Source organism: Patagioenas fasciata, chromosome 2, assembly GCF_037038585.1.
Source record: "Patagioenas fasciata isolate bPatFas1 chromosome 2, bPatFas1.hap1, whole genome shotgun sequence".
NCBI lineage: Eukaryota > Metazoa > Chordata > Aves > Columbiformes > Columbidae > Patagioenas > Patagioenas fasciata.
In genome coordinates, this window is record NC_092521.1 from 34,550,549 (window position 1) to 34,571,054 (window position 20,506).

General features: G+C 39.7%; 1 protein-coding gene across 5 annotated transcripts in view; it reads left to right on the top strand.

Annotated features, from left to right (window-relative positions):
• Positions 1-20,506, top strand: part of STAU2 (staufen double-stranded RNA binding protein 2) — a 175,041-nt gene that overhangs the window by 49,556 nt on the left and 104,979 nt on the right. For all 5 annotated transcript variants that reach the window (XM_065830481.2, XM_065830483.2, XM_071804001.1 and 2 more), the window contains exons 6-8: positions 6,538-6,697; positions 11,327-11,434; positions 17,874-18,086. In XM_065830481.2, coding sequence (XP_065686553.1) covers positions 6,538-6,697; positions 11,327-11,434; positions 17,874-18,086 — 481 coding nt within the window. The remainder of the gene's footprint in view (positions 1-6,537; positions 6,698-11,326; positions 11,435-17,873; positions 18,087-20,506) is intronic.

Sequence of the window (20,506 nt, forward strand, 5' to 3'; positions counted from 1 at the left end):
CAGGAGGTACTAGGGAGAGGCCCATGTAACTGCAGGGCCTAGAGCATCGCTCCCAGAGACAGGCAGCAGATGCAGCAGTTTGCACAGCAATTCACGCAGAAGGGAGCCAGAAGCTTTGCTGAGGACCGTGAGTGTGTGCTCAGCAGTGGTGGTGCACCACATGGCACAGTTCTAAGAACCATATGGAGCAACTCTGCCTGGTACATCAGAGACCTTGAGTCAGATCTAGCTCCAGAGGCAAGGTGCAGGTCTCCGGGCCTTCAACTGCAGGTCATACTGGAAGCTGGGGTGGGGAAGCACTGGCCTTGTCTGCAGTAGGTATGCACTGTCAGATGATCCAAGTATTACCCATCAAAATGATGCAGGAAGATGTCTGTAAACTGTGCTGACATCACTCATGCTGATAAGTAAGAGATAATTGGATCTTCTCCAAGATCATGCAGGTACAAGAGCCTACATCTCCACCTATGGCAAAGAAGGAGCAGGGAGAGTCTGTGCTTATGGGGCTGGGACATGGGGAGTCCTGTGATGCTGAGGATTGGAAGCTTGTAACTTTTGGCACCAAGAGGAAGGCTTCTGCTCCACCTGCAGGTCTGCAACTACAGTTTCAGTGCCTTGGTATCAGATGAGTGCCTGGGAACTCTCGAAGCATCAAATCCAGCTGAGTCTGAACCCTGCAGCACTACCAGAAGAAAGCAGCAAGTGGTGATAGTGGGCAACTTCCTACTACAGGGGATGGAGACCACCATCTGTGAACCTGACCTGTGCAGGCAGGTTTGCTCCTCACCAAGGGCTTGGATTGGGACATTCTGGATAGACTGACAAGGGTTGTCTGTTTCTTAGACTTACGTACTACTGCTCATCATTGTGAACACCAATGATACTGTAAGGGTACACATGGAGCATAACAAGCGTGAGTACGTGATTACAGAGATTTGATTTTTACAACTGTGGCACCCTCTTTGAGAGTCGGTGCTTGTAAGAGATAGGATCCACCTGACCAAGTGGGGCAAGCATCTTTATCAAAAGATTGCCCAGTCTGGTCAAGAGAGCTTTAAAGTGATGGAGAGTGGAGCTGACTTATAACCAAGTGAGGAAGTGATGAACCAAGTTAGTAAGCAAAGATTTAAGGGTGATGTTGACAAGAGAGGCCCTAAAACCAACAAAGGAGCTGAAGGAGTTTCACAATGAGTGTATGCACACAGCTTAGGAAGAGCCTACAGGACAGATTGATGGGGAAAGTCCTTATACGCATTCTGAGAAATCAGTATGCTTGGGTTCCTATTGAATGCTGGCATTATTAGGAAGGACAGGCCAGAGTGGCAAGGACAGAGTGTTGTCCTTTATGTGAGAGAGCAGTGGGAATGCATGAAGCTCTGCCTGGGGATGAGTGATGAGACAGTTTATAGGTCAGAACTGGAGGACATACCAGTGTGGGTGATATAGTGGTGGGTGTCTCCTACAGACTGAATGATCAAGAAGAAGTAGATGAGGTATTTTCTTTTTCAGGTAATTGGAAGAAGGTTCATGGTGACAGGCCCTGGTCCTCATGGAGGACTGTAACCACCCCAGTATGTGTTGAAGGGACATCACAGCAGGGCACAAGCTATCCAGGAGGTTTCTGGAGCGCTTCAATGACAGCTTTCTGACATAGGTGGCTGAGGAATCAATGAGATGGGGTATTCCTTCCAGAGCTCACACTTTCAAACAAAGAAAAGCTGGTCAGAGATGTGAAAGTTGAGTTCAGTACAGTGACTGTGACATAGTGTCAAGAGCTTGAGAGAACAAGGCAAATATCACAGTTCACAAACTGAACTTCAGGATAACAGGCTTGGGTCTATTCAGAGACCTGCTTGGAAGAATCCCAGGGGTATAGTCCTGAAGAGAGGAGGAATCCAGGAAAGCTTGTCAAGGTTCACCTCCTCCAAGCTGAAGGACATTTTAACCATCCATCCTGACAAGCAAGTGGTCAAGCGAAAGCAGCTGGAAGCCTGCATGGATGAACAAGGAACTTCTGACTAAACTGAAACATGGTTTTTGACCCAAGTGAGGTGACCCGGGATGAACATAGAGATACTGTACTTGTGTGCAGCTATGAGGTTAGGAAAACTGAAGTCCATCCGGAGTTGAATCTGAAAAATGATGTGAAGGGCAACAAGGTGGGTTTCTACAGCAGCAAAAGAAAGACTAGGAACCTACTCTTGAGTGGGGCAAGGGACCTGATGACAAAGGACAAGGAAAAGATGGAGTTACTCAAAATTGCTTCATCTGTATTGCCTGAATAGGACTGTCCTTCAGGACAGACATCAGCGGGAAAGTCTGGAGCAGGTAAGACTTAACCTTGATGGAAGAGGATGAGGTTGAGGGACATATAAACAGAGGGGACAGGTCCATGAGGCCTGATGGGATGCACCCATGAGTACTGAGGGAGCTGAATGATGACATCGTGGTGCCACTTTCAGTTATCTTTGAAAGATTCTTGTGATTGTGGAGGTTTCCTAGGACTGGAACAAAGCAGATCTTACTCCTATTTTCGTGAAGGACAAGAAGGGCCTGGGAGAATAAGTAGTCAGTCAGCCTCATTTCAAACCCTGAGAAGACAATGGGGGAAATAATCTTGAAAACTAGTTTCTGAGCATATTAAGAATGGCAGGTGACTGTAAATAGTGAGCATGGATTTAAAAAGGTAAGATTGTACCTGACCAATCTGACAGCCTGATATGGTGAGATAGCTTGGTGGATGGGAGGGAGGAGTGGATATTGTTTATCTTGAGTTCATCAAGGCTTCTGACACTGTCTCTTATAAGGTCCTGATTGACAAACTGGTGAAACATGGCCTAGTTAAATGGACCATGAGGCAGTCTGAAAACTGGCTGAACTGCCATACTCAAAGGACTGTGATCAGTGGCACAAAGTCCACCTGGAGCCCAGTCATTAGTGGTGTACACCAGTGGTCAATACTGAGGCCAGTACTGTTTACTATCTTCATTAATGATCTGGGTGATGAGGCAGAGTGTACCCTCAGCAAGTTTGCAGATTGTACAAGCCTGGAGCAGTGACTGATGCACCAGAGGATTCCTCTGCTGTCTAGAGGGATCTTGAGAGGCAGGAGAAGGGGGCGGACAGTAACTTCATGAAGTTCAACAAAGGGAGATGCAAGTCCCTGCACCTGGGCAGGAATAACCCTATACATCAGTACACAATGGAGGCCAACTTTGCCAAAAAGGACTGGGGTGTCCTGGTGAACACCAAGTTAAACATGAGCTAGTAATGTGCCCTTGTAACAAAGGTGGCCAGCAGCATCCTGGGCTGCATTTAGAAGAGTGTTGTCAGCAGGCTGACAGAGGTCATCCTTCCCCTGTACTCAGCCCTGGTGAGGGGCTACATCTAGAGTGCTGGCTCTTGTTTGGGGCTCTTCAGTACAGCAGAGACAGGGACATGCCAGGGCCAATTTGGTGAAGGGCCACTGAAATGATTAAGGGACTGGAGCATCTCTCCTCTGAGGAGAGAGTGAAAGCTGGGACTAGTTAGCCAGGAGGAGAAGGCTCATGGGGGATCTTACTAATATGTATAAAATATGTGAAGGGCGTAAGTAAAGAAGGTAGAGCCAGGCACTTTTTACTGGTGTCCGGTGAAAAAGGGGCACAAATTGAGATAGAAGAAATCGCATTTAATCATAAGACTTTTATACTGTGAGAGTGGTCAAACACCAGAGCAGACTGCCCGGCAGATTTTTGAATCAACTACCCATGAAGGTACTCAAACCCCAATGGGAAGTGGCCCTGAGCAGTCTGCTCTACCTGACCTGCTCTGGGCAGGGGGTTGGACTGGTGGATCTCCGGAGGTCACTTCCCACCCCAACTACTCTGTGTTCCTGTGGTCAACTAAGAAAGGACATTCAGAGGAATCAAATTGGCAATGCAGAGGAGCCAGGGACAGATAGCTAAGAGCCAGCTGTGGAAGAAGTGGAGTTGATGGTGATGGAACTGATGAAGCTTTTCATTATTTTTCCCTTGACTTTAAGTGAGTCTAATATTTTGCACTTTGGAAATATAGTTTGATCTATGTTTGGTGTCAAAGGCCTGTTCAAGGTGTTATTTACATCTATTGCCTGTGTATTCCCTAAATTTATTTTTAATATTCCATAAAACAATATTGCAAACCAAATAAAACTAATAAATGAAAAAGTTGATATAGGAAGTATTTAATGTGAACTCATTAAGTGAAGGGAAAGGGTGCAATCCTGCTTTTCACTTGAAAAATTAGCATTCTTTTTTGAGGTAAGTCTCAGTTTGTAGCTACTGTACTTTTTAATTGTAGATTTTGCCACATTGGTAGTGTCTTGCTGTTGTTTTTGTAGCTTTTACAAGCAGAGGGAAGCAGAAGGTGAATGTTGTTTGTCAGAAGCAATGAAGGACACAATGCAGCAGGACAGAACGTTCTTGAACTATCTGTTTAGTTGGCTTGACAGCTGCTTTATTAATGAATGGCACCAACACTATTTGAGTTTCATTATGCATGTAGGAGCTTTGCAGTGTTCTTCCAGAGAGGGGGCTCGAACACTGGAACGGGTTACCCAGAGATGCTGGGGAATCTTAATCCTTGGAGGTATCCAAGGACAATGCCTGAACAACACAGTGTAACTTCAGAGCTTGACCCCGCTTTGGGTGCTGCGTTGGACCAGGTAACCTCCAGGAGCCTCTCCAACCTGAGTTATTCTATAATTTTATGAACATATTACATAAGCAAAATATTTCCAGGCCTTAATAATTCCCCATAACTGTGTTAAACTGTAAACAGAAAAGCAAAGTAAATACCCACTTTTTGCATGTCGTAAAGGCAACTTAGCTCACCCCTCCAAGGCCCTATAGCCAGAGGCTTGTTGGAGCCAGTATTATGGTTTTGCTCTTTCCATATAAACGTATTTTTAGAATTAGACACAAAGATCAGGGACACTGAGACTTTGTTGGGGTTGAAGTGCAAAACTCTTTATTTTGTTTATAGTTGAAACAAATCAGTTGCAATTATTAATGAAAAGTCAGGAAGTCTTCATACAAAAAAAAAAAAAATCTCCATCCATGTCAAGAGATTAAAATGGAGAGAGCGTGCTTTAATAAGGACTCTTTAAGAGGAAGAAGGAAAAATGTAGTACTTCGCTGTGCTTTTGAGTGGTTCTAGTTTTGCTGTGACTGACCTAGCTTTTGGCCATGCTGTTGGAATCTTGGGCTTTTTTACATTGCTGTAAAATATGTACAAGTTATTTGTCATAAATGAGAAACTGTTTCTGATAGTTACATATTTTTCCAAGGACTAAATCTCCAGTGTGTTAGAAAAGCCTTTGTTCGAGGGAAGAGCACAGGCAGACTAGGTCACAGAGCAAAGAGTACGAGGCACATTCCCTCACCTATGTAGAATATGATTAGAAGGTTTTTTGGAAATGTTCTCTTGAAAGATTATAATTTTAACAGTGACTAGAAGCAACTGTCTTTGCTGAATTGCTTTTTCTGAGTCTGAGGGGAGAGGGCAGGGGAATACTTCTGTAGAAATTGCTTATGTGGACAAGCTGTTCGGTTTGTAGTTGTCACAGTGCTGTGACAGGACCTCCCAAAGCCAAGAAAGGTGTTATCTTCTCTTCCTTCACTTGCTGCTAGCGAGAGACAGGTTTCAAGGTAGGGAGTAAGGCTTGGGTTAGCTATTTTTATTACTGAAAATAGAGATGTGGAGTTGATGATAGGAATAAAGATATGGCTTTCTTTGAGGAGTAATGACTGTGCTGGTTCATAGGAAAACATCCAACTTTTTGCTTTATCTTTCTTCCGGTGCCTTTCAGACATAATCAGAAAAACAAACCCTGCCATTATATTTGGAATTTTTTATGTAGAAAAGTTAAAAAAAAAAAAAAAAGGGAAAACAACAGAAAAAGGAAAACAACAGGGTGGTGATTGCTGCTTTTCTTTTAGTGCCTGGAAAATGTTTGGTTATTACAGTTTTGGAGCAGAACTTCTTCCTACTCCCTGTTATGCTTTGGAAGCTAAATCGTTCTTATCTTCTACAACAATCTCAATACTTGAGGTTTAAAAAGAGGTTGGAAGTACATTGTCCAGGTCCTTCAGTCTCTGCCATCTGACTTTTTGTTGTCCCCAAGAGCTGAGCTATGCCGACAGGTCTCAGATGGGAGACCTCACAATTCTTCCTCGTCCGTGCTGCTTTCCTGTGGGGCAGGAGTTGTGTCCCAGGCATGGCTTCCACTGGAGCTCTGGGTTCTCCTTAGCTTTAATCTTCTCAAGATTCAAACCAGAAAGAGTGCAGAGCTGGGCTGTTGGCCTGAAGTACTGTAGAGCTTGTTGAAGAGCTGGTTTGCATGTAGGAGCTGCTGTCAGAGTTACCGATGGTCTTGCTGAGGAACAGTTGTGTGTTTGAGTGTTAGTTCTTACTCCAGGAGAAAAGATAATGTTGTATCCCTCACTACTGCTCTGTATTACATAAAATTGATGGTTAAAATTTGTAACTTGTTTTCTTTTCATGACTTGTTTCCAGGTATCACTGCCCAGTGCCTAAAATTTTCTATGTCCAGTTAACTGTTGGCAACAGTGAATTTTTTGGTGAAGGGAAGACTCGTCAAGCTGCTAGACATAATGCTGCAATGAAGGCCCTTCAAGCTCTCCAGAATGAGCCTATTCCAGAAAAATTACCTCAGGTTTGTGTTTCAGAAAACTGTTCCTAATCTTCACGTTAGGATAACCAAGTCAAACTATTTCATTGCCAGTTTTTCAATGTTTAATTTTTAGGGTTTTTTAATATTTGCCTCAGTAATTACAGAAGCAATACTAACAAATCATTAGTGTTACTGTTTTATTACAGCACACCTGACAAGAAACTAGACTTAATAACAAAAAGTAGGCGTTTTAAAGATGGGATTGTCAACAGCGATGAAGTAGAAAAATTATTTGAGATTATGCAAAACGTGGATAAAATGTCTATTTAATCAGTGGCTTCATGGGGAATGAATTATTAATCTTGAATGTGTGTTGTGCCATGAATGTGATCTTTACAGTTTAAACTTGTCCGCAGTGTACCTGAGAACCTGATGGTGCTCACTGACAGCTACTGATCACCTCTCTGATGCTTTTAGGCTTTTAGCCACCTAGTACCTTTTTAGATGTCTAGCTTTCTCACTGCTGTGTTTATAAGTGGTGTATATTGCTACTTAAAAATGAAAACATTTTGTCACGTTTTAAAAAGTATATAACAGAAAAAGTATTCTCAAAATCATATTTGCAGATCGAAAGAACAAATATAATAAAATTGCCCAGTCAAATAAGCCAAAATAAATGCAGGAGGAAACAATCTTTTTAATTGGCGCACTCTTTCTGATGATGGCTTTTGAACTTCTGTGCAAAACATTACTAATAGTACCTTCAGTGTCTTGTGTGGTAGTTTTGAGCTGCTTTTTAAGAATGTTCTTTCTGCCCCACCCTGTGTCTACATCCTCCTTTTGATCCAAAGAGAATTTGACTCACCCTTTTGTTTTGCTATATTATTTTGCTGGAACAGGAAATTCTCTTCAGAATCATTTACTGTAATTAATATTGTTTTTTTTTTTTTTAATGGGAAAACTATTAAAAAAGAATATGGAAAGTCTTAGGAGGAATCCCTGTTTCCTTTCTCATCGTTAATTCTCTTCTTTTCTCTTGTGGTTTCCAGACAAGTGTATTGATAGATAATGAATCCTTAGCACAAACCTGAGTGGGAATTTCGTATTATTGAAACATATTTCTAGCTCAGTGTATTCTTAAATTTTGAAAATTATATGTTTAATATTATATTTTATTAAAATAATCTTTTAATTCAAGTTATCCATCAATCAGAATGGAAATGGAACTACAGAGTGCACAGGATAATAAGTAGTAGATGAAAGTAAATCATATATAAGTAACATGGGTATGTACCTGGTTTATATACTGAGTTTTCATAGCCCATTTTCATATATAATTTACCTAGCAAAAGTAATAAAATCTTTAATTAACTTTTTTTGTCTCATTTGGTCTATTTAGTGTCTATAACAGTGTCTGTTAGGGTGTGCAGGTTTTTAGAAGACATAGGCATGGCAAATTGAGTTTCCTAAATTCTTGTAGCGTGCTGTCTCATGTGCTAATGAAGTAAGTTCATTCTTCTCCTCACCACCATAAGTTATGTATGTAAGTTGAATCAAATCCACAGTTAGCTATGAGAAAAACAGGGAAGACTTACCAGAAGACAATACTGTAGATAAGCCGGGATGTTTACATAGAACTTGCAAGACCTGTGGGAGCACTGTGAGTTTCTGGTGCAGCAGCTGAGGACCACTTGGGATACTGTAGGATCTCCGTAACAGGTATCTGAGAGAAGGAGACTAAATCGAGTCCTCAGTCAGGAAAACCTCTGTGGCTTGGTCATGCTGAGGCTAAAGGGAGCTGAGTGCGGATTAGTCATGAAAAAACAGTTCTGTCACCTGGAGGTGACACTATGCCTAGGTTATGATGGAGTACGAAGAGCTGAGCATGTGGAGCTGCATGTAGCTCTGCAGAGAACTGGAGGTTGGTTGAAGTAGAGTTTAAGGGCTTGGTGGTGCCAAGGCTCAGGTTCCTCCCTGCTTCTGGTCATGTGAAGTACATGCAGGGCTGCTACAGGGTGGTGGGATGTGCCCTCACCACAGGACATGGTCCAGCTCTGCAAAACCCTGCTTTCTTCAGCAGAACTGACCTGCTTGGGTGTGCCGTGGAATGTGATTGATTCACCATTGTTCAGACGTCACGCGTGGATCGGAGCCGGTATGCATTAGAGTCTGGCTGGCCTCAATTACGTGACTGATTGAGCTTCTTTCTCCCCCCGTCACGGCCACTGCGCTTCCCATGAGAGCAGACCGGGGAGTGAGGACAGACCTGCTCTGCTGGTACCGGTCTAGCCCTGCATGCCATCAGTAACTTGGTGAAATTCACTGGAATGGGATCCATGGAGTATAGCACACTAAATATAAAGCTTTACCTTTTGCCCTTCATTACCATGTTTGCTTAATGCCAGCTTGCATATTTTCTTCTTTCATTTCAAGATACCTTTTTTTCTTATTTTAAACTTAGTTAAGGATACTTTTTTTTAATCCATATTAAACCACTGAAGAGGAATATTGCCATCTTAATACTTCATTGCACAAACATGTAGAAGAGCATAAGGTGAGCAGAAACAAGGAGCAATTGGCAAACAGGGCAGGGTTGCAGGTGCCTGTGAACCTGCTTTCATAAAAGAGCTATTGTGTGTCTGCCAAAGTGGCTCTGCTGTCTCATACATGTGAGGCTAACAAAGGCCTTACAATTGAAGTGTCAGTTGTGGAATGAGGATCAAATTTAAATCCAACATACTTGAGACACTCCTAAGCATAATTTATCTTCCTTAGGGAAGTCATACGTCTAAGGCTTGAAACTTTATTGCTCACTACTAAGGTCTAAGCCTTAAAGTCTCTGATCTTCCCTAGTCTTCACTTGCATTTAGGCTCTCTACTGTGTTCAGTAGAAAAATACGCAAGAAGTGAAATTGTAAGGGCAGAAGAGACAATTGGGGATTTTCTGGGCCGATGTGTTTGTATTAATAATGAAGTTTTAAACAGTAATTTCTACATTAGACTCCACATATCTGGTTAAGCTAGAGTATAGCTAGAAAACCTAAAAATTCAGTAGTTCATCCTTGTTGCTTTTTTGTCAGCTTTTCAGATTATCATTGTCATTTATAAAATGCAAACTTAATTGAACACAGTACTGAGTAAGACTCTCACTGTTTTTTACAGAACAGTAGTACCCCACTCTTTATGTTTGATATTTTTTATATCCCCAAAATATACGTTTACTTTTAAATATTGTCTCTTTATATAATTTAGCTTTCTCAGTGAACCTCATCAAGGTTTTGTATTAGCTAGACGTCCTACATAATTTCATTCTAACCACCCTTGTTACTGCTTTGCACTGCACCCTTTATTTTCAGCGGATTCTGTACACTGTAAATGTTTGTTTTGCATTGAGCTCCAGTTCAATGTCATGGATGTAAAATGCTTTTTAAGACTCAAAATTTTCCAGCCATTTAATGAGATAAAATGTGCTCCAAGTCTGCAGGCTATAGCTGACTACTGCATTTTTGGTCCTGCGTTATCTTAAACATGAATATATTACGAAATGGTCGGTAAAAGATTGAGAAATTTCATTGTTATTGTGAGGAACATAATGCTTTTTTAATGTTATTTTATAACTTCGGTATCTGGACTTTTTAGCTGTGCTGATGGCTGAAGATTTAGATCAGACTTTGTTATGTAAGATGGGAACTCTACAGGAATCCACCTAATTCAGCCCAAGTTTCTTTGATGTTTACCTCCGCTAATAAAAAATTAGGAGCCTGGCCAAGGTTACATGGTTGTTGAGAGATCCCAGTTTGAAACACTCAGGGCTTAGCAGTTTTAAAGTATCTGAAAGTGGAGCCTCTGAGAACGAAGGAAGATGTGGCCTGAGGGACAAACACCAGAAGGCAGCAGTTGTAGAAGGCGGTAACTCTTTGACATTTCCCCATGCTGGTGGCTGCCTGAGAAAAATAAGACTTACCCAAAGTGCAAAGCAAAGCTGAATTTTAGGCAGGATAATGTTTGCGTGTGCCTTTTGTCGTTTTATGTCTTAGCCTCTCTGTTTGTTATGTTCCTATGGATAAATAAATAATATTCTGTGTTGAGCAAGCTGTTCTCTGTCACTACCTTTTCACATTGGTCATAACTCCCAGAGGGAAGTTGATGGAGGGGCCATTAACCAGCTGGACCTGCTGAGGACACCTGTAACCTGATGACCCAGTCAAGTGTGAGGGTGATTCACTGCATTTCTTCTGAGACAAGTACAGTCCTCTGTGCTTTCCAAGAAGTAGAGAAGACTTCTTCCTTGCTTGGAAGGGGTACCCGCAGAGAGACTGAGAAACAGATCAAAGGATCTGTTTCATCCTCATGTTCAACACAAGAAGTGTGTAATTCAGGTTATTATTTATCCATGCCATTAGTAAGATTAAAATCCATAGAAGTTATTTTGCCATCTCTCATTAACTTGTAAATGAATGTGTATGTGTTCCTTTATTATGAAGCATAAGTGCATTATATATGGCTTCCCAGTCAGCAGGTGTCCAATAATGGGGTGCTGCCATGGATGAACAAGGACTGATTTATAGCATGACAGGAGAAATCAAAAGTCTTTGTTAAATGAGCAGAGGAGCATATTATATTTTTTATCTTCTAAGAATTGTAATATGATTATGTATTCTTCTTTTTCAGAATGGAGAAACAGGAAAAGAATCAGAAGAAGATAAAGATGCAAACAAGTCTGAGATCAGTGTAGTGTTTGAAATTGCTTTGAAGCGCAATATACCCGTCAGTTTTGAGGTATGTGTTACATATTCAGCTGTTTGCTAAGGAAGTATTAAAAAATGTGCCGCTAAAACTGAACACAGGTAGTAACATTCAGCCATCATGAAGATGACATTTAAACTCATGTAAATTATAAATTAAAAAATTGGTAGTGTATCACAATGTAAGACACTGAGTTTTTACTATTAAATTAGATGCTCTTTCTAGGAAGGATTAGAGACCTGATATTTGTTTGCAAACAAGTGGATGGCAGAGAGACATTTCAAGCATCTTCTGTATAGTGCTGTGAGATTAGAATCAGTAGCCACACTCAGTCTGATTTTAAATAATATTCGAAACAGTCAGCCCAAGTCTTTGCTTTAACTGGAGGCATTCATACACCACAAAAGTTCCCGTTGAGACACTTTGCATCCACCATGCTGGTTTCAGAAAATCATGAGTATCTTTTTATTTTCCATACTGCTTGACTCCTTATCTATCTCTACTTAAACCTTCATGATTGTTTTCTCTCATTTCATAAAATGTTATCTATGAACCTGCTTCTGACACCTTTGTTTACCTTAAGTAATAAAGAATTTTTGGAATAGCTCCAATGCTGTCAATGAACTTACTCTGGTAGAATGAGTGTTAGTAACAGGAACATTTTTCCTATGAGAAAGTTCTTGCACAAACCAGTTGTAAAAATCTAACATCGTTGTGGTAGGAACCACCAGACTTTAAAGCTGGGGGCGGTTTGTTTTTTGTGGTTTTTGCTGTTGTTTTGTTTGTTTGTTGTTGTTGGTTTTTTTAATGCAGAATATGCTAATTTAAGTGGCTCTTTGAAGTTTCATTTTCATACTTTTTGTTTTACGTTTAAACTGAGTTTATAGGAAGGACATGGGCAGTGCCTGTACTGATGATGGTTATTTTCTCCAGTGCTATTCCCTTATGAAGTAAGGCACATCTTTGCATGCCAAAAGAATAAATTGTGCTATGGCATGCCTTACAGTGTGCTGTATGCATTTTGCTGGAACGTTTGGCCCGTATCCATGAATTGGCCAATGTCAAATGAGCTATTCGGACCTTCTTAGAAATCTGAGAAATCTCTCAGAAGGTAGATAAGAGAGCCAAGGACAAATAATATTGTTTTTGACCAATGAATTCATCAGTATAACAAGCACGTGTGTGCTTTATATATATACTGTATGTACTATGGACTAATGAGAACGTTAAGAGATTGTAAAATCTCGAAGATAAAACTGGGGTGTCTGGGGGTGTTCGAGTGTCAGTTTACAACTGCATAGAAAGAATATAACTCTTATACAAGATCACACATAATGGAAACACATGCCTCTGCTTCCACAAGGAAGCTCATAATTAATGTTTTGGTTTTCACACATCATTTTCTACCTTAAGTATTTAAAAGTATTTGGAATCGTTCCATACAAATCAATGCACTAAAATACAAGGAGATGAATGGTGATGGGTCACAGAATAACTTGGAGGTTGGAAAGAAAAGAGGAATAGTGCTTTGAACGTGTTCTTAGCTTCATTCCTGTGTTTCAGCTTATTTAAGGGAGAGCATTTGGTAAGGAGTGAATGAAGGCAGAGATACAGAGAGTATAGGAAAAGTCTAATATGTCACTTGCCAAAGAATGTTAACAACATTGAAAAAAGGCAGTTTCTTGTGCTCCTGACAGGTTTTGTGTTATTTCCTGCCTTTAAATCTAAGTAAAGGTGACATTCTTAATAGAGTTTTGATTGAGCTTGGTACTGGCTTATATTTCAATAAAACTGCTAAGCAATTATGGGTAATCCCCAGGATCTGATGTTTCTAATAGGATTTTATTTACAAATGGTTTTGTGTTATTCCAGGCAGGCATCAAAGCTTTTGCTAGGTTTTTTAACTTTTTTTTTTTTTTTGGGGCAATAGCTATAAAATGATCTGCCTTTTCTTCATCTGACGAAGCTTTAGCCAGTGTTCCGACAGTGCTGTGTTATGCAACTAAGTAATGGTGATAAAGATATGTAAAGTTTTATGTAAACTTGTCCTCAGAGTTACACAAGGGGTGGAAAACAGGGAGAGCGTGCAGAACTCCATGGGTTTCTTGTGTCTATCCTGTTTTGTGTAATATGGCTAGTTTTAATTGCCTAGGAACTTTAGGATGATTTTTAAGGAATTTCTGTCCGTTAAATTGTTAACTGAAACAAGAGCATTCAATTCTAACAAAGAACAAGCTTTACTCCATACTTCTCACTGGTGCATCCTTAGGTAACCTTTATTCATCAACTTTTAAGTCAAAATGCAGCTCCCCTGAGGCATTTGTGGCACTCTCAATGAAGGATTTTAGGGAGGGATACAAAACTGATAGCTGCAGGAATTGTTAGAATAGCTATCAAACAGTCATTTTGGTTTTCATTCCTTCATTGACAATAGGCTAAAATTTTGTGCTTTTGTTTTGTTCTCTTGCTTATTTGTGACTTGTCAGTAAAGAGTTGAGTGAGTGTAGAAGATGTGAGTTCAACAGCTTCAGGTATTAGAACATGTTGAGGTGTTTCAGACTGTCATTTTACTGTCAATATTTTTCTTTGGATTGGCGTGTTCTTTCTTTAGAACAGCAAATACAATAATGTATTTTATTTGTTTTCAGTATCCGGAGTGATGGGATAGTTTGCCTGAACAGGCAAATTTTCTGCCTCTCCATCCGCTTTGAGTGTTCTGCTGGGAAAAGGAGTTACAGTTCCTTGTGTCCAGTCTTACCACAGTGAGGCAGAGATTCTGTATTTTGAACCAGGAACAGACCAAATTCCCGCCTCTGGGAGCCTGAGCAAGTTCTCAGCAGGAAGTTTCACACCCGTTTGGCTCCTGCTTTCCTGGGGATTAAAGTTTGCCGATTGGATGGTTTTAAAAATCAGTAGCTCTCACTCAGGTTTTCCATGATGGTCACCCTTCCTCACTCCAGTTTTAATAAAACAGCCAGACCTTTTTGACTTTTCCCAGTTTAAAAAATTTTTTTAAAAAATCTGATATGTCTTCCCACACCAGCACATGGAAATATATTGGTATTTTAAAACTTGAAAATAATCATTGGTTTGGGTGACATATTTTTGTTGACCTGCTTTTTGTCTCCGCTTTTACTTTTTTTAATGTACATTTAATCTGGTTGTAATCTTCTGAATTTTCTACCTGGAGTCTCATTAATAATTGAAGCAGTGTTCCTCTTTCGTTGCAATCGTACTGCTGTTTTTCATTTGTCAGCATGATTCATTAAGTTGAGCCAAATTCATTCTTGATGTAACTTGACCTTAGATGTGTTTTGGCCCCATGTGTTTTCTCTTGCTGGAGTTATTCTTTAAATCAGTGGAACAGAAAAAGAAAAGTGTAATGAACTGTCACCCTTAATCAAATTCTCAGCTTTAAATTAGCCATGATTTGGTCCACAGGTTGTATCTTTCAACTAAGGAAATAGTTTAATGTACTATTGCATACAGTGTTCTTGGATAGCAAAGGCTGAATTTCTTCTTAGTGTTTTCTGACCCTAGGCTTACAGCACAACTGTTTGAAATCATGTGGAGTAAAAAGATCTAAAATATGGGGTTAACCAAAAATGTTGCTAGGTAAATATTGGTTTTTTTGCTAAATTACCAAATTTGGATGTTTAACATGATCCAGGTCATATCGGAATCTTGTGGGGTTCATTCCATTGACAACAGACTTTTTTTCATTTGCACACTAACAAAAAATAGTTTTGAATCTTTATCAGGCAATTATTTTACCTTGCATCACATACTTAAAAGTTTAAAAGATGAAAAACACACCAGAATATATTAGCTTTATATTAAGAATTGTATTTTCATGTATATGAAAATACAGTTTTGTATTAACATTATTTTTCGTATATTTGTGTGCATTTTTATATATATATATGAGAAAACACACCAGAATATATTAGCTTTATATTAAGAATTGTGTTTTCATGTATATGAAAATATAGTTTTGTATTAACATTATTTTTCGTATATTTATGTGCATTTTTATATATATATGAGAAAAATTACATGAAGCTAGTATTTTAGGATTTCAGCAACTGTATTTCTTTAGCAAGTTATTTTGTCCTTTTTCATCTGGTCAGTATAGACATTCTTGTATATTTTATTAAGACATTATATTGCATGTAAGTAGAAATACCTATATAATGGTATTACTGAGACCGCAAAGAGATTAAGGACCTTAGTAAGGTCAGTTTAGCCATGTTTTACAGCCAAGCTGTTTTAATACTCAAACAGGAATGTACAGGGGTGGATTAAGATCCACCTTTAGAGCCAAGTAGGAAACGCTGCAGTGTGATGAAGGTGTTCAGCACTGAGCTGGAGAAGGGAAGGCTGAGAGGGGATCTCATCAATGCTTACAAATACGTCAAGAGTGGGTGTCAAGAGGATGGGAACAGACTCCTTTCAGTGGTGCCCAACAATAAGGCGAGGAGCAACAGGCACAGACTGAAGCTTAGGAGGTTCTGTCTGTGTTTAAGGAGAAACCTCTTTAGTTTGAGGGTGCCAGAACACTGGAACAGGCTGCCCAGAGAGGTTGTGTAGTCTCCTTCTCTGGAGACATTCAGAACCCGCCAGGTCACTTTTCCTGTGCAGTCTGCTCTGGGTGAACGTGCTTTAGCAGATGGGTTGGACTAGATGATCTCCAGAGGTCCCTTCCAACCCCAGCCATTCTGTGATTTTGTGACACAAAGCCCGACTGGTTCCAGTGCGGATGCGGGTGCTGCGGGTTCCCCTGGCTCAGTGCCTGGAAAGCGCCGCTACCTCCTCACGCCATGAAGCGCTCACGGGCAACTTTCAACTGAGGTCATCTTGAAAACACTTCTGAAATCATTACCTGGAATCTTAGAGGGGGAGCACTCCTGGACTACAACAGAAAAATCCCGTGCTGGCATGGATGTTGTCTTATTCTGGGAAAATGCGGACTAAGTTGTCCGTTAATTTTCATTTTGTGTCTTTTTATTGATATATGCTGTGATAATTGTATTTACTGGGTGAAGTTGCCACAAAAGAGAGCTTAAAAAAGAAATACAAGCCTAAGGAGACCTCATTACAGTGTAACAGCAAAACTAAATAATGCAAGGACATGACCTTGATAAAAAGAACTTTAATACAAAACATGTTGTAATAGTATTAAGGTTGAAGGCTTCAGCCCATTAAAAATACAATTATTACACCAAGAAGGCCCTGGCACTTATACCTCAGTTCCTCTGCACTCAGCTTCTTGCTTTACACTTCTTCAACAAATGGTTTGATGTAATTGCACCATCTGAAAAAATATGTATTTTTATTGATTTTGAAGATAATACAAAGAGGTGCCTGTCAGATGCTCTAATGCCTCCTTATACACATTACATATAACAAAGATTAAATTAGGTAGCTGCTTCCGCCCATCAAACAAAATCACTGAACCTTTTCCCAAATGAGGTCTCTAATTCGTGATAGACATTGTCCAGACCAGTAAATGGTGCACACAGGAAGAAATGGTGATCTTAGCACTTGCAGTGCTGTGATTTGTTGGTGAATGCATCCTAACAGTATAGTCTCCTGAAAGGAGACGTGTGTGTGTGGAAAAATGAAGACAGAAAATGAGTTAAAGGAAGATCCAACATTCAGAACTTAATTTCTTTCCATATTATTATAATTTTAATAGTGGAGAAGTACTTCAAATGGGTTTTCTCACTGTCATCCTGAATATGCTTGGAAGGGAGTGAATAAATGAAACTTTTCAGAACTGATTGACTTTTGTGTGAGTTGTGGTGGCTCTTCTGATAATGCCTTTTGGGGCTGCTAGGAGGGACAGCTGGGAGTTGCGGGCGCAAGACTGTGGCAGCTGTTCAGATGCGGGGGGTGTTGCTCTGAGGTGTGTGCTCTGACAAGGTGCGAGCTGCCTGCACCTGGGACAGTGGTAAACTACACATCTCGAAGACTGAAGTTTGGGACCACGAGTGAACATAGTATTTCTTAATGATAATAGAAAAAAAATTACAAATGGGTTGAAGTGATGCCATATAAATATAGTTTTTAATGTGTTTTATGTAGAAAAGCAGCCAAAGCCTGACAGACCTTCATGAATTGAATTTCTTTAGTATTTGAAGCACTTTGCCAGGAAAAATGCAGCCTTGGTTTAAATATGCATTTTTGTTGTGCATAGTGTTACTGTGTAAATCTTTTTGAAAATATAGGTCTGCTGTATTTTCTGTGAAACACTGAATATGATGGTTAGGTTTGCTTTATCTGATTAGCCTTAACTTTCTGTCCTCAAACCTGATACTGTCTATTAATACTTGTCCAGATTTTATGAAAACCCATCTAAGTGCCTTCAGTTAGGAGGAAAACTACATTAGTAGTAAATATATTGCAGAAATACAAACATAAGTTATATTCTTACAGGGTGATTTGACTCAATGTTATTTTTGCTTAAAAGGTGATTAAAGAAAGTGGACCTCCTCACATGAAGAGCTTTGTTACACGAGTTACAGTAGGAGAATTCACTGCAGAAGGAGAAGGCAACAGTAAGAAACTCTCAAAGAAACGTGCTGCAATGGCTGTCCTACAAGAACTTAAGAAACTTCCTCCTCTTCCCGTCATTGAAAAGCCAAAACTTTACTTTAAAAAACGTCCAAAACCAATATTGAAGGTATGAGTTCACATTTGATAGAATTAAACATGTTTGCTCAGAAAGTCACAGAGTTAATAAGATTTTAAATCAGTAAAAGCTTATTTGTAATTTTCTGCTGATACTGTTACTTGTTTGCCTGTGCTAATGTGTCTGTACTTTTTTAAATTCTGAGAATGCTGTGTAATTGTCAAATGGAATGGCTTGTAAGGTGCTCGGCTTAAGGACTGAACTCGCATCACTGAAGTCTTCAGGCGTTTGGTTCAAGTCTAGTGGAGCATCAAACCCTCCAAGTTGCTCTGTACAGCCATGTGAATTTTTAGTATCATCTCTGGGACACCCTACTAGTGTATGTGGTGGTTTTCTCCCTGGGCTTTCCCCCCTCTCCAGTTTGAAGAGGGACATAGATATAAGGAATAGTGGATATATGGGGAAATGGTGCACAGTCCAGCTTCCTCCCCTCATGCAGCAAGAGTAGGGAGTTTTGTGGCTTCAGTTTCCATTTGTTTTGATTTTTGAAAGATTTCAAAGAAGGCCAAGAATATGTTGACATCTCAACCTAGTGTGTCCCTTGCCAAGTGCAAAAGGACAATACTTTTTTTGTTTTGTATGCGTCTATTTGATAATGCTCTTTAGCTCCCAAGTACAGATGGAAAGTTGACTGGAGACCAGCCCATGAAGGACTCATAGACCTTGAACCATCCCTTCATTCAAACCTGCTGTGTCTCACAGGATATTAATGTCCTTTGTGCTGCATTGATGAGGCTTCCCTTAGAGGCTCTGGCTTCTTGTGAGCTCAAGCTTTTTTAATGATGCCTTTTTTCTTGGTGTCAGTGTGTTTATTGCTACTTCTACCATTTAGTCAGTCTATGACTAGCCCTGGTTTGTCTACTCATCCCAAATTCATACAAAACCAAAGGGTCATCTGAAGTCATTAGTCTTCCACATCATCTAACAAAAGTAACCACATAGTGTCCATACGTTTACTGAAGCATCACTGCCTAGTCTCAGCACTGAACAACTGATCAGATTAACTTGTCATCTGTTCATTGCAGAAGATGAGGCTTTGCAGGTGACCAAAATCTGCTACATTTCATTTTAGGAAGTTTTATTTTGTGAGGAAGTAAACTCTTTCTACGTCATTTTCTATTCTCTCACATGTTGGATAGTTGTCTAGGTGTATGTAAGGGCACATTCATAGCCTTCCTTACTCTCAGGTCGGTAGAAGTAATGGTGGACAGTTACTTGCTTTCTCTCTGGTGTTACAGAGTTGCTTTTACCCCATACTATGCAGATCAGGAACCTCAAGACTAAAATTGCAGGTAAAATCAGGAAACTTTAATGTCAAAAACCTGTGCTTCAGATTTTAGTTTTGGACAGAAATTTAATTATTTTTCTTTATTTGCCTCTTGTTCATTTAAAACAAACAAACAAGCAAACAAACAAAAACAAAACCCAAAACAAATCTTAACTTTTTCTGAATTATGTCCATGGCTTGCATTTTTTTGCTGTCCACACACAGCATTATACCCATATGACTTGAACTCAGCCCTCATCAAGTGTTACGTGGATAGATTGTAAATATAAGTAAATCTGTACTTACTTTACTAAAAGTATGACCATTAGAAATCTGGATACTCAGTAAACTGAGTGTAGGAACAACCAACAGAAAAGCCATCTAAAATAAGCAAATACTTAAGAGAGTGCAAGCCTGGGTTTGGAAAATGTACAAAGGACTTAGTTCATCATCTTCCTCTCTTTATTTGCCTTCAAAACAGAATGAGTGATTTTTCAATAAAAAACCTAGGTTAATTAGATACCCATCTCCTACTGAAATTCTGAGGATCTAATTCTCAAAGGCTTCTAGGAAAAAACGAGCATAAAAAATTATTTAGTAGAAAACCATCAGCATTAATGCAGCTTTAAAGTGGCAAGATCTGAAAAGTCTGTTTGCTCTGACTGTCTCATTTTGGAAAGTTTTTCTCAAGAAGGATGCTAAGGTTATAATAATGTAAAAAGCTCTTATATTGTTATACCATATACCATTAACCATTACAATCTTAAATTGAATTACCTAAAGTTGGCCATGTTAGAAAGAGACATTAATAGTCAAAATAACCTGGATATGTAGAAGGTTTTCATTTTTGGATATCCAAACTTCTGAAATGTTTTCAGTGTGCCTATTCCTTTTAATTTAACCTGCACGTGTTTTGAGTATCAAAAAAAGTGTTAACAATAGCTTATTTTTATTTGTATATATATTTATGAGGCTGTATCTTATGGCCTGCACTTTATATAGCCTGCTCTGCATTTTGTCTCTGCCTGGCTTCTTGCCCACACAGCTGCCCTTGTGCATGACATTGTCTTAATTCTTTCACCTACATCTTCTCTAACAACTTCAGCAGTTACGCTGCACAGGATTTGCTGCACAGCTTTCTTAA